The 14,486-nt window shown below is 46.5% G+C and overlaps 1 protein-coding gene and 1 pseudogene across 2 annotated transcripts; both read right to left on the bottom strand.

Moving 5' to 3' along the window:
* Window positions 1-424: 424 nt before the first annotated feature.
* On the bottom strand, window positions 425-578 carry LOC125927756 (uncharacterized; annotated as a pseudogene).
* Window positions 579-680: 102 nt separating this feature from the next.
* On the bottom strand, window positions 681-13,386 carry MSL1 (MSL complex subunit 1). Of its 2 annotated transcripts, XM_049635986.1 has the most exons (9): window positions 11,973-13,385; window positions 9,245-9,468; window positions 7,569-7,951; window positions 5,614-5,661; window positions 5,090-5,154; window positions 4,389-4,456; window positions 3,829-3,953; window positions 3,588-3,660; window positions 681-3,227 (listed from the first exon to the last, which is right to left on the bottom strand). In XM_049635986.1, the coding sequence occupies exons 1-9, from the start codon at window positions 12,738-12,740 to the stop codon at window positions 3,137-3,139; spliced, it is 1,845 nt and encodes a 614-aa protein (XP_049491943.1). In that variant the 5' UTR covers window positions 12,741-13,385; the 3' UTR covers window positions 681-3,136. The 2 variants fall into 2 exon arrangements, with proteins under 2 accessions (XP_049491943.1, XP_049491944.1); XM_049635987.1 differs by lacking the exon at window positions 5,614-5,661 and having other exon boundaries at window positions 11,973-13,386.
* Between the last annotated feature and the right edge of the window lie 1,100 nt (window positions 13,387-14,486).

Below are 14,486 nucleotides of genomic sequence, written 5' to 3'. Positions count from 1 at the left end.
AAATGAACATGAACTTGTTCACTCAGAGGGAACTGAAAAATTCAAAATCCTTGCTTTTGAGGAACAAGTATAAGCTCTCTGAATGTTTACCATGAAGAAGATTTGAGATAGCCACAGCAATCTTAACTATTCAAGAGACTATGAGGAACAGGAAGAATTGATCTTTTTTCATCACCCTGGAAGGCAAACCAAGAACCAATGGGTTCGAGTTACAAAAAGTTAGATTTTATCAGTGAGTAAGGATTTTCTAACATTTAGGGAAAAAATGAAAAGTTGAAGCAGAAGCTGGACTTCATTTGTCTGGAATGTTGTCAAGGGGAAATCATGTATTAGCGGTCAGACTAGATGACCTCTAAGGTCTTTTCAACTAGGTTTTATTCATTTAGACACCAGGCACCAAGTATCCTACCCTAGAATCTCATTTTTAAAGTTGCCACTTACCGCATGTGGAAGAGAGAACACAGAACAAAGAGGGATGAAAAACATACATTGTGCTCATACACAAATAAAAGAGAAAATGGTGTGTTTCTCCATTTTTGATACTACACTTGATCTTAGCCAAAAGGCCGAGAAGCGATGTTTCTCCATTTTTGAAAATGCGTTTCTTTTTCTAATCTTTTAATATCTACAAGCAGAACTGTTTAATGCTTCCCAATAAATCTAATAAATTGAAGCACAAGTTCAAAAATTAACAGCCACAATAGTTTATTTACAATTGAACTCTTTATAAGATATTTACAAGACAACCAATTTTACACATCAGAAATGGTATCAAAAGTATGAATTACAACACAGACAACAATATGAAATGGGCATAAAACAAAGCTGAAGTGGACAGACAAGCAGTTTCTCTTTTTAATTTATTAACACTAGCTTAAACGTTGTTAAAGAAAGAAACAAAGAACTATGTTTTAGGAGAATTGCAGGGCCGTAGTTGAAAATTGAATTTCACAGTGTTGTATCCCATGTAGGGAAAAAATAAGACTAATTTTCCCCCCACACTCTAACACACTGTAATTTCGCTCTTGGAACTTTGCTAATCTACTCTCCAACCTCCTCAACAAACCTCAACACATCCAAATCAAAGGAGAACTGATCTAGAAGAGGGGACAATAAAATAAGCAGTCCTAGGTATAGGGAGAACCAAGGAAATAGAATCCACTTAAGTCTGGCCAGATAGCACCTCATGGATTCCTCTTAGTCTAGCTCAATTTCAGAACCTGGGGAGTTCCCTGGGTAGGGCACAAACATAAAAGGTTAAATTTGCTAACCCATATCCAAATTAGGAATCCGACAAATGCTGAAAATCAGGAAGAAACAGAGGAATCAAGGAACAACGTAAAGAGACACTGATTGGTCTTTTTTCTTCTTGGGCACATTATAAAGGAACATAACATAGATCAGAGTAGGAAAGCCAAACAGCTTGCCATATTACAATGATGGAGAACAAAGAAAATCTGGCCCAGTTTTTCTAGAAATCTCCTTCCTCCCCTTAAGGTGTGAGATGAGAGCCCCTAGTGGAACAAGTCCTATTTCTCTCTACACTCTTGCTGCAATGAAGTTCACAGCAGGTTCCCTTGTGGAGAGCCCACTCTCCTAAGCAGATGGAGTTACAAATGAAAGCCCACAGCCACACACACACACAGAAGGAGAAATAAAAGCAGCAAGATCATCCAAGAATACTACATGTGCTGCCGGAATAACTCCCTTAAAAGTCAAACCCAGGGAGCACAGATCAACATCTCACAAAAATCTTTAGCAGTGGGAGGCCCCTGAGGAACTTTTCTTTTCTTCCCACAATGGTATCCCCATTCTCTCATGCTCCACTGATGGGCCGGCCACACACCCTACATACCTTGGCTTCTCCTCTAAAAGTGCTAATAATCTGGGGACATATTCTCTTCAAGGATAAAAGCCCCTACCTTCTAGGAGATTAGACCCCTACTTGTTTTCACACAATAGTCATGAAGACTAAAGAAAGGCAATTCCTATATATTTAAGACCAGAGGTCTTGGCTCTATTTTCCTTCCAGATAGTTACAGGGATCTTACACTGAGACCAAAGTGGCCTGGAGTGCTGTCCTGAAATTTTTTAACAAAATGGGGGGAAAGGGGACCAAGATGATACACATACAAATCTATTTTTACAAAGTGAATGGAGAAGCTCATTAGGTACATCTGTTTGTTTCAAGATGTAGACATTTGCCAGCCAAAGGAAGCACATATTTCCACATACCCCCCCACCCTCCCTAAATCTCTATCCCACCACCAAGAGCTCAGCTAAAAGAATAAAGCCCAACTAAGGAATACTTGAGAAGTGATGTGACACAAGGACATCTGTACAGGTTCTGGCATGCCATCCTCAGATGCCAATTGCTTTTGTTTAGAGCCATAACTTGACCAAAACTAACCATCCCCATTCTTTTTTCTGAATATTTTTTTTGAGGGGTGGGGGAAGAAATTCAGTTACCCATTAACTTACAAAATAATCATAGCCAAATATCCCTTCCCACATGGCTGTATCACAGAATAGTTTTAAGAGAACAACTGTTTTTTCAGACGTGTATCTGCCAACTCTTGAATCTCTTTTCTACCCTGTGAAGATGACTTGCTTCATCACTTCACTTTTTATTCCTCATCTGGTCCTTAAGCTCCTGGTGAGGTTGGTTGGTTGTTTGTTTTGTTTTCGGGTAAACATCACTATACTCAGAACTATAAGGAAGGGTACACCAGGGCGTGAAGAGTGCCATGCAGGCACAGCTCTAAAGGCAGGGGTTGCTTCATCTTCCACAAGTCGAACGAAAAGAGCCCTTTTGCCCCTTTAACATAGGCAAATGTATAGAAGCAGACCCCTCAGGCTTCTAAATCTGCCATCCTATAGATTTAGCTTGAGAGCTCATATTCCCAAAAAGGGAAAAGAAATCCCAATCATCCTCCATAATTCACAATTAGCCCAATGGAAGAGTTTTTGTGAAATCAGAGTGATGAAAACAAAACCAAGATCAAGGGACTATGGAAGGGCATTATCAGCGAATGATAACATACATGAGGACATAGGTCACATATACAGGTCTCTGCCATTCTCTGGGAATGGCATGCTACAACTATCTGAAGACAGAAGGTTCTTGCCAGCCCAGCTATTTCCTACACGTCCGGTGAGGTGTTTGCTTCTTCTGGATCTCCAACCTGCATCGGCTACGCTCATCCAACCAGGGCAGCTCAAAATTCCTGGCAAAAAAAAAGGATAAGGAAATCAACTTGCAAGACTAGAAGGGATTCAGTGTGGACATGAGATTAACTCTAAAAAAGAGTTATATGCCCCTTACCACTCCTAATTCTGACTCCCAAGTTCCAAGTTTGGATGGTCTTTCCTGCCTCAAAGCCAGAGAAACAGTTTGCTATTAAAATGACTGAATAATCTACTTCTAACTCAAAAAGCAATCCTCCTAATTATCACTGTCAAAAAACCATGGCTATCCTTAAGCCACCTGTTCTGCCTTAGATCTAGGCTTTCATGAGGTCTAAAAAGGAGGTGGAGTGCAGGCTACCTGACAGGGGAGGGGGGGAAAAAAAAACCTTCGTACTTACTGCGGAGTTAATTTGGGTAATGGTCGTCCAAATGCTACAACAGGCAAGAAGGGGGTAATCATCAAACTTTCAACTATGGAAGAAAGCCAAATGGGACCTCGTTAGTGACATAGAGGGGAAATGTCTAGCAACTACACCTGCTCCAAAATGCTGTTCGCTCATTCACAGCAAGTTGTACCCTGGAGCCTTGCACCCTTTTCCTTCTTTGAAAACCCTATTCTCTTACACAGACAGAACTTACCGTCGTCTGGCTCAGGGAAAAATGAGGTAACCTCAGGCTCAGATTCCTGAATTCCTTTCTTTTTATACATTCTGAGCTGCAGTCGTTGTAAAATTCTTTGTTCCCTGATCCTCTGAATATCCCATCTGGGAAAAACAAACCAGACAAACATAACAAACAAACAAACAAACAAACCCAATATTACTGAAAACCTGCTCTATAAAAGCAACTAACACAATCCAGACACCGGTGAGACCCATGCTGACTCTTCTTAATGGGGTGGGCAGGGTGGGGGTGGTAAAGTGAACTGTCTGCCGGTTCAGGAAAGAGTTGTGTCGGTCTAGCAGTCCAAATCATGTGTTGGTGTTCCACAGAGAGTGGAACTGAAGAAGGGCGTACACAAAGAAAAAGAAGCCAAACACCTTTACTTACGACAACTACCACTTCAAACTAAGATACTCAACCAATTGGGATGCCAGTAATTTAAGGGTGTTAGGGGCTCCAGGACTTTTCACAGCATGGATGAGAGAGGTCAGGGTCCTAGGGCTCAGGTGTTCCAGGACGAGTACCTCTAGCCTCACCTTTTCCTTCTCTTCTCATCCAGCTCCAGTTTTGCATGCCGCTTCGAAAACACACTGTCATCCAGGTTCTGTGTAAAGAACAGCAGCTAATAAAGTATTTATCACCACGTGACACATGGGTATAGCACTCATCTCCAGCTTCCAGGAATGTAAAATCTTTTCCCTGCAGGTCCCACCTGAGTCTGTGAGTTCTATGGATGTCATGGGAACCTCCTGGTAACAGAATCAACAAAACACATATGCTTCTCCCCACACCCACCCTTTTAGACTGTCCACATTTCAAAATTATTTCCTTAACTTTCCAAGGTGAAAATCACATCAAACTGAAACAACCCTTGAGACTGCCATAAACCCTTCCTACCTCCATACTTTGCAAGAGTCTGTTTTAAGAGTCAAATGAGTTTGGAATATATGATTTTGTTGCTGAGTGGTACATGCTAATTTTTCTACTTAACGTAAAATCTCATTTTGTTTTGAGCACTCCCTAGCTACTTATTTTTGAATAAATCATTTTACCACTCTGAAACTCAGTTTTCTCTTCTATATAAACAAAAGAGTTGGATTAGATATAATCACTCAAGTTCCCTTCTGGCTTTAGAGTTATTTAACCCATCCATCCAGTTACTATAACACATTCAAGTTAAAGCTCCATTTCTACTCTGTCCCTCACTCCCCTCCACTGACAGGTCTTGGGTACCTACCTCCAAAAGGTCTGAAGGATTTGGGTCCCTTAGAGGCTCTACTGAGTGGTCCCTCCAAGAAGGAACTGAAAAAAAAAAAAAGAAAGAAAAAGAAAGGGAGGAGGGGTGGAACCACCCTTAAATCCAAGGTCACACAACCCTCCTACTATTCACTAGGACAAGAGGTCTCTCCCCAGATAAGACCAAGTTACCAAGTGATAGGAATCCATTCTATGGCCTCGCCTGAAGCCATATTCAGTGTCCTTGCTATGGTATAAAAAGAACCTAAAATGCCAGTGCAGCAGTCTGCCAAACACAGGATCACAAAAAACCCTAAGCCAATACCTGACAATTCATATAATGGATGCTATTGCAGTTCCTGAAAAACAACTGAAATTTGTAGTCATTTTGAAGTCTATAGTGTAATCATACACCAAGGAATCTCACTCTCCCACATCCAACTGACAGGGAACGCAGCTCCCACCATCCACCATCCCCCCGACCCCCACCCCAGGCCCAGCCAGCACAATTCCTATTCTACTCACCAGCCAAGACTGAAGTTTCTCCTGCAACACTTGATGGCATCAGACACCCTAAATAATGCAGGAAAGAAGAATCATCTCAGTGTAAAAAGAAAAAAAGCCCATACCCAAAATGGAGGAAAGGATCATCACTGAAGTTCTCACTAGGAAGCCATTTTGGTTTTTTTGAGTTGTTCTTTTGAGAATTTCTCTCTGGGGGAGGGGAAGAGGGAACAACAGACAAAAGAAAAGAAAATAAGCCCACCACTTTTTTTTTTACACTGAGACGACTTCTTTTCTTCATTATTTAGGGTGGTTTCCCTGCAACAGTTGATGGCCAAGGATATCAAACCTTAAACTCAGAACATGGCAGGTGAGTAAAAGTTGACCCTATTTTTCAAATAAAAGATCAGTGTTCTCAAAACTTACATATGTAGTCTTCTGAAACAGCTCCCTCCTCCCTCCAAACAAACTACCTTGCTGGTCCAGCCTGAACAACATGCACAAAGACTTTGGCTTCCTTAGAACAAGCCATTGAGCTTCCTCTTGAGATAGGGGCATCAAGAATAAGGATTCACACGTTTATTCACAACTCAGGCTCCTCAAAGGGCTGGGATCCCCCCAATCAGACTCTTTCTGTACTGCTATGCCCACAATCTCAGAGGTGTTTGGAATTTTCTGTACTAGGACAGATAGGGTTTTCAAAACAGCCAGTCAAACAGAACAGCTCTGGACCAAGCCATTTCCCAATCCCGGATGGGAAGTTGCTTCACGGTTTCTCTTAAGTTGTTACACAGCATTGCCATGGCAGCAAGAAGGTTAACCATTAAGGATGAACCTGTTCAACTGACTGAACCAACAAAAAACCTGAACCTAGATCAGGATCCTGGTCTATCTCATGTACTCAAGTGTGAGGCCTAATGTATTTTAGATAATTAAGAAGAGTAATCTATCTTCCCCACTTAATTTTGTCACCAGAACAGCCAAACAAAGCCTGGAGAATGCTCTTGTCTTATTGGAATGGATTCCCATCCCCATCCCTGCTAGGGCAAGACCCAGTGGTAGAAACTTGGGGCTGTGGCTCTATTCAAGAAGGCTTCCCCCACCATCACCCCGGAGTACCCACAGTGACTGTCAGACTAACATTACACAATTGAAGGCACACTGCAGTTAACTGGTTGATGTAGGAGATAAGGGAGCATCTCTGTGTGGAAGCCATAAAGAAAAAAAGGGAATGAAGACCAAGGTCCCACACCCCACACCCTCCCCAAGCAGCTCAGATATCCCAAGATAGTCCTTATTGTTTGAAAAATAGTTTGTAGACCATTTTATTTAAATATATGAACAACCAATGGGCTACTGCAATCCAAGTAAACTCTTCACATTTAGAACCTTTGTGAAGTATAGTAAGATAAAGTAAGACTGTTGGTCTTTGGCAGATTCCTCCTGCCCCCCAGACCGGGACATAGAGATACAGATAAATGTTTATATAGTTAAAGAGCGGAGGCCCAGGTGAAATTCCCCACCCCAAGCTGGCTCCCCAACCCAAAAATTACCATTGGCCCCTGAGAACACCCAAAGACCACCCTCCCAGGTTTCACACAATATCAATTGCAGGAACAGTCGTGCATGGCAAAGTATAAGTTCTATGCATTTCACAGCACAGAAAACCCTTCTTTCAGAGGGCATGCAAGTTGCCGGAGATTACACCCCCAAGTCTGGTGCTCTTGTGATGAGCAACTTACTGGCAAACACATCTCCCAGTGTTGTAAGCAGGCAAATACATTGAGCACATTTTGCTGTAATTCCATCTATTTGCAATGCCTGCACAGTGTCTGTCTCTGGCTGTTAACTTACTCATTCTTGACAGAACTCTGCTTTATTGATTGCACTTTTTTAAAAATGCCAAAGGCATTTTCACACTTGTTAGCTTGACCGCCACCACTAGGGTATAAGAGCAAGTGTTCTCTATGCCTTACTTGCTACAGTCTCCTCCTTCTTTGGAGAGGATTCCCGTAATGGTAACGGTGATGGGGGAGGCTGGTGCCAACGACACAAATACATTTCTGTGGTGGAAAGGTACGGCAAATCTTCTATCTCACTTGAGAAGGCTTTCTCCTTGGGATGGGTGCTGGGTCCCTTCTGGGGAGTGGAGAGTCTTGGCGGGGTGTCCACTGAAGACCGGGGCTTTTCTGGAGTTTCTTGGCTCCTCAATTCACGTTTACAAACAGTTTCAGATAAGGAACCACAGGGTTCCTCTTTAATGGGAGAGTGCTTAGGAGTTTTTGTTTTGACTTTTGAAAATTCAGGAGCCAGCTTTTTAACAGGAATCTTTCTTTCTGTACTTCCAAATGGGGATTTCCTATTAGATAGGGAAGAAAACATTATAAAATGTATTGATTCTTGAATAAAATCTGAATTGATTACATTTTGGGGCAAGAGAACAAACTAGTTCAGGTATCTAAATATCTAAACATCTGGTTCAGTTGGCAACCATGAGCAGGAACAGCCTCATGCTTACCACTATATATGACAGGCCCTCAGTAAGTCTTTATTGAACAACTGAGTTTCCATAAACCTCTAATAGTATCTTATTGCCTACTAAACTTAAAAAGAGTCTTATTTTATTCAAGACCCTTTCGCTAACATCAGGTGCCACTACTCTGTGACTTATTTCGAAAATTCCTGTTGGGGCGCCTGGGTGGCTCAGTCGGTTGAGCATCCAACTTTGGCTCAGGTCATGATCTCACAGTTTGTGGTTTTGAGCCCCGCATCGGGCTCTGTGCTGACAGCTTAGAGCCTGGAGCCTGCTTCAAATTGTCTCCCTCTCTCTCTGCTCCTCCCCTGCTCATGCTCTCTGTCTCTCTCTCCTTCAAAAATAAATAAAAACATTAAAAAAAATTTTTTTTTTTTTTTAAAGAAAATTCCTGTCAACCAGAGACCGGTCTCTTATTTTTTCCATCAGTTCTATACCATGTTAATTACAATCTGTTTCGTTTTTCTTGCTATCTACCAGCTTTCTTTCTCCCACCAATCTCCTCCCCCAAATCCCCATTCCTAGAATGCCGTCTCGTTTCCTGCTTACCAACCTAAATGCTATACTTCTTTTTCAAGATCCATCTCGCCCTAAAAGTTTCGCTATTTTACCTTAGAATAATCTTTAATGTCTCTGAATCTCACAAAACTTACTTTGTATCACTGTTGTCTACCTTCACGTTTTATTGCAGCTGAATTCCAGTTGGCCAAATTTATGCCACCTTTACAGCTAGACTGACTAATCTCTTTGGGTCCAAGGACAGTTAGATCTTACTTTTTTGTCCACCAGTGTACCTAACACAATGAAGGAATGATTTAACACTTCCTAACTTGATGTCAACTGCTATAGTTTTCTTTAAGAAACTCAGCTGCCACATTTGTTGCCCATTCTCTTTGTGATATACTCTGCATTCGGTAATTACTACTGTGACCACAATGTTCCTAAAAGATTTTTATAGCCTGCAAGAATGTTTCAAGATAGTTTCTCAGCATGGAAGACCTCTTAATTCAGGATATGGCTGCATTAAAACTAATTCCTAAATCTCAATCCCCTACTCTCAGTCACTGGAAACAAGTGTCCTCATCATGTCCAGACAGTGTAACAAAGTTATCAGCACACCTTTTGTGTCCCTTTCCACTCCGCCCACAAGAGAAAGGCTTGGGAGGCAGAGTCTGGGATGTCTCGGAAAGCTCCGGCTGGCACTCCAGTTTAATTTTCTCGGATAGCTCCGTTTCCTCTCTCTCTTCAGTTTCATAGCCCTGAAACAGCTTGTGCCTTTCTTTCTCGTTATCCTTCTTTACCAGCTGCATCCGCCTTTCCATACGTTCAATCCGAGCAAGGAGCTAAAAGAGAGAGTGCCAAAATGCAGACTTAACACACAAACAATTACACCCAGGTACTTAGCACCGTTTAGGCATCAGTATGGTCTTCTGCTTTTCCATGGACCATAGCAATTTAACTTATTATTAATAGGCAGACATTAACTGGAAAAGTTTTCCTTAAACACAGTAGAGAAGAAAAGGTACTCTGCTTAATTTTAGGGCTAACCTAGTTGAGGAGAGGCATGGGGGAATTTGTAGTTCATTCTTTTGAAAGAAGATCCTCTTTTCTGGGAGGGGCCACAACATGGCATGGTCTCTGCTACTGCTAACCATGTGGCTCCAAGTCAGGTTGGGAGTTTCCAGAATTAACCCTATGCTCTTTTAGGAGGCCCTAAATTTCTCCAAATCCTATCCTCTCTCCTTTCACTCCAAAATGCTATCTATACACAAGGGCAGAGTCCAAAGAATATATTGAGAAGGAATTAAAAGCTCACAGTCCCAGTGCCATGAGGGATTTGAAAGTGGTGCACAGGACATTTAAACAATGAATACTCAATTTGGAAGAATTATAATAGAAACCAGTGCCCATAATCCCATCGATCAGAAATATGCTTATTTCTTTACACTTGAGATACCAGAAAAAAATCTACCCATTTATCTAAATATTAACTAAAACAAAGTCTTTTAACTCTAATTAAAGAGAGAACTACATAATCAAACAGAAAATAGAAGTCTATTACCATTGGAAACTTCATATTAAAATGTTCTGCGAAAAGGTGCCAACTATGCTCTTTAAACACTATAGTAAGAATTTTATTTGGGTAGACAGCGATATTAATGTTGTCTTCATTATATCTACTTAGCTGCAGAGATTTTAGTAGAGGCCAAACAACAACTGGAATAAGAGAAACAAGCTTAAGCAATGCTAAGACTGCAATACACAACAGAAACAGTGAATGCCAAGTTCAGACTGATACTCTATCCTTAACTCACCCCACTTTTACTGCCTAGGAAAGTCTGCAAAGGGGCCATTACCTCAGGAACTGAGCATAAACCTCCACAATCAGCAGGGGGGCTCCCCACCCCCACCCCCCGCCCCAGTCAGCCATACTCTCATTTCATCTCCTTCTGTTCTGATTCCCGGCCTTAACATTACTCAACCACGGTTTGTGGGTGACATTTCCTTGATTTCTTCTTTTTCACTGGTCCTTCTCTTTGCCCCACTCCCCCCCCCATGTAAGGATATGATGTGTTGTAATTACAGTACCATCGCACCCCTAGACTGCAGTACAGTAGCTAAGCAGGGCCACCTCCATGTTGAGTAACTTCCACAAATCAACACTATGAGATATTTTAATGAGACCTGCCCCAGCTCCCATTCCACCTTGCAGAATGCATTCTCCAATAAAACAGCCCCTGCTTGATGTGATTCATTTGTAAAGCAAACAAAATGAATAGCCTTGCTCAGCCCTTGGCGCACACAACGCCAGAGAGAGGGAGAGAGGGAGAGAGGGAGAGAGGGAGAGAGGGAGAGAGGGAGAGAGAGAGAGAGAGAGAGAGAGAGACAGACTGCTGCAGCCTGAACACAACAATTGTAGAAACCATGTTTATTTTTAGGCAGCTGTAAGGTATGCTAGCACAGTAATACCCCCCCCACACACACACACACAGTTTTCCTGATATCTGAAAGAATTTGTTTTAATGCATAGGGAGCTCTTGACTACTGCTGCAGTGAAAACAAGCCTATATAGTCGTGCTCCTCAGAAGTACAAAGAAATAATAAATTACTGCCCTACTATCTTAAGATTCTAAAATAGGGATTTTTTTTTAGAGGGGGTCTACTTTATACATTTAATAAACTTACTTTCCCCTGATGCCTTAAAATCTACCGGCCTCTAAACACAATGCTTATACAAGGGAGCTAGTCAGTGGGTCATGTTTTATAACTCAGATTCCCATTAAAAACTGTCTGAAATCAAAGGTGGTCATTCTCCTCATATCATTGAAGAAAACTAAAATAGGATTCCACTGTGAATCACCTCTGCCTCTCTGCCAGTGAAAAGGCCTACTGCCCTCCTGTCAGAAGATGCTCCAGCAGTGCAACAGCTGCTATGTCCCTCTCCTCTCAAAATGCATCTCTAAAGCAAAAGCTCCTTCAATTAACCCCTTCCATAAAGCCACCACATATGCATTCCCACCTTTTCATTTTCAACCCCTCACAAATCAGATCTTTTCCCACTCTAAACGTCTTTCCCACAAGTCTGGGGCTGTCATTTTAAATTAACCCTTTGGCACCTGAAACCTCCCCTCCCCCTCCCCCTGGGAGGTTGCCCTTTAACCCTTCCCTCCGACCCAACGTGTCTGTGAGCTTGGCTCCCAGGGACTCGACACTTAAGCTACTCCTTTGCTGGTGGCCAGCCTCCTTACCCCTAACCAAGGGATACCTTAACCTCCTACAGCCCCCTTCCCCCGAGCATGCGCACAACTCGCTCTTCATCCTGAACGCCGATTAACCCCTCCCGTACCGTGTCTCTCTCTGACTTCAGCTCCTCGATCTCCTTTTCCTTGGCCTGCAGCTGCTGCTGCTGCTGTTCGATGAGGTCCAATTGCAGCAGAAGGATCTGTTTGAGGCAGGCGGCCTGACTGGAGGCTCCCGAGCCGCCGCCACCCCCGAGAGGGCTCTTCCTCATACTCTTCCATCTGCCCTCGCTAGCCGCCAGGGTCCCGGCGGTGGCGGTGGGCGCGAGGGGTGGCGGCCCCGGCAGAGGTAGTGGTGGGGGTCCCGCCGGGTCCGAGGCGGTGGCAGCTGGGGGAGCCGCCCCACCCTTGTCCCCAGCCCAGGGCGTAGGCTCTTTGGCCGCCGCCACGAGAGAGCCCGTCTGAATGGGCAGCACCGCCTGATACTTGGGTCGGGGGCTGCAGCCGGCTCCCGCGGCCGCTGGCTCCCCCCCAATGCCGGCTTGTTTGGTGGCCGGGGGCGGACAGGGCAAGGGCACCGAGCCGCCCCAGCTCTCTTCCTGCTGCCCAGGGGCCGCCCCGGCCGGGAGTAACAAGCCCCGGCCCTTGCCGCCGCAGCCGGCCGGGGAGGGCGCGGGGCTCCCTCCCTGGGAGGAGGCCAGCGGGGGCCCCGGCTCCTTGAGCTTACGGTGCCGGGGGAGGAAGTGGGCTTCGGCCGCCCCGGGCTCGTCCTCGGGCCCGCCCAGCGCCGCAGCCCGCTCGTAGTCCAGTCGCTGCTCAGGGTTGCCGCCGGCAGGGGCCGCGGCCGCCTTGAACACTGCGGATCTCATGGTCATAGTGGTCCGGAGCAGCGTCGGGGACCGAGACGGAGGAGGGGGTGGGGAAGGGGCGAGGTGTGGGGGGTCGAGGACGGAGGAGGGGGAGGGGAGTTTGGCGGGCTCGCCTCAGCAGCGCGGCAGCAGGCCTCGGCTAGCGCGGCTCCTCCGGGGCCCGGGCGCCATCCCGCCGGCGTGTGGAGAAGTGGAGGCCGCGGCTGAGGCCCGCCGCCGGCCCATGGGGGCCTCGCCGCCGCCTCTGCTGCCGCCGCCGCCGCCTTCGCCTCAGAGGCAGGAGCTCGCACCCAGCCGCCCCCGAGCTCATCCCCGGAGCTCGCTTCGGCCCCCCCTGGCCCGGCCGGGCCCGCCTCGTCTCCCCACCCCACACCCCCCCTTCCCCGCCCCGGCCCCCCGCCCCGGAGCTCGCCTCAGCCGCCCCGAGCCTCCATTTTCCCCCCGCTCCTCCTCAGGAGGGGGGGTGGGAGGGATGGGTCCGCCCAAAGCCCTCCTACTGCGGGAGGGGGGTCTGTCGCCTCCCCCGGGGGTCTCCGCGGCTCGGGGTCCCCCTCCCCCACAGTCACCCCGGGCGCCTCAGCGTTTCCCTTTAAAAAAACGGAGCCGCTCGCAGCCGCCACCACCGCAGCCGCCGCCGACCGGAGGGCGCATGCGCCAGGCGGGGAGCGGGCGGGAGCGAACCGGGAGCTAGAGGAGGGAGGCGGGCCGCGCTATTGTGAAAGGGGCCGCCGCTGCCTCGAGGGGGGGCGGGGAGGGGGCCGCGGAGGCCCTGGGCGCTGGGGGCCGGCGAGGGGAGGCCAGGGATGAAGGGCGAGGACCCAGGAGCCCGCGGAGGAGCGAGGCGAAGGTGGGCTGCGGAGGGAGGGGGTTACTCGGGGGAGGGTCGGGGGAGGGAAGAAAAGGCGAGGGCGGCTTTGGGAAGATGGGGAATGTGGAGGTTCCCCGGGAAAAAGGAACGCGAGAGAATGGAGCGGAGAGGAGGGCAGGGGGCTTCAGGAGCAGACGCGCCCTTCGAGGCAGTGTACGGAGCGCTCCACGTACCCGGCCTGCGCTGGGCGGCCCCTTCCCCGAGCACCTTGGCAGCCGGCCCGGCCCTCGCCGGAGGGTCCCCGCGGCCCCCGCAGCAGCACCGCACGCCTCCTGGACCAGAGTCAGGATTCGGGCTCCTGTCTGAGCCTGTGGGTGTTTCCTGGGGGTAGAATTCTAACCCCTCCACCCCTTCCACTCCCCAGCAGCCCCACTCTGGTCTGGGAGAGAATGAAGTTCTTTGTCTCTAAGGGATTCAGACCAGAAACTGAGGGACCTCTGGTTCCCAGAGGGAGGAAAATCCATGATGTCTGCTGCCTAGGGAGTTCTTGCCACAACCTCCCTAGAATGAAGTATTGCCAACTACCGACAGTTCTTTCCCAATGGCCATCTCCCCAGTCTTCTTAAGTCACTTCTAGCATCTGCTGGAGGTTCACGAAGGGTCGAAGCAAAAAGGAAATCTCGGAAGGGATTTTTATCACTTTTTTTTTTTAAGTTTATTTGTTTTATTTTATTTTAGTAGTTTCCACACCCAATGTGGGGATTGAACTCACCATCCCAAGATCAAGATTCACTTTCTCCTCGGCCAGAGCCAGCCAAGCGCCCCAGGGATTTCTGTCTTTACTGGGAATAGGAATACTTTGCATATTCTCTTATGTGGAGCACTTCTTCCTATCTCTCAGTGTTCAGTGTGTGTGTGTGTATTTGTGTGTCTCACTTTCCATG

Source organism: Panthera uncia, chromosome E1 (assembly GCF_023721935.1).
Source record: "Panthera uncia isolate 11264 chromosome E1, Puncia_PCG_1.0, whole genome shotgun sequence".
In the NCBI taxonomy this organism is placed as follows: Eukaryota; Metazoa; Chordata; class Mammalia; order Carnivora; family Felidae; genus Panthera; species Panthera uncia.
The sequence above is the reverse complement of the archived record's forward strand: the minus strand, read 5'-3'. Positions and strand labels throughout refer to the sequence as shown.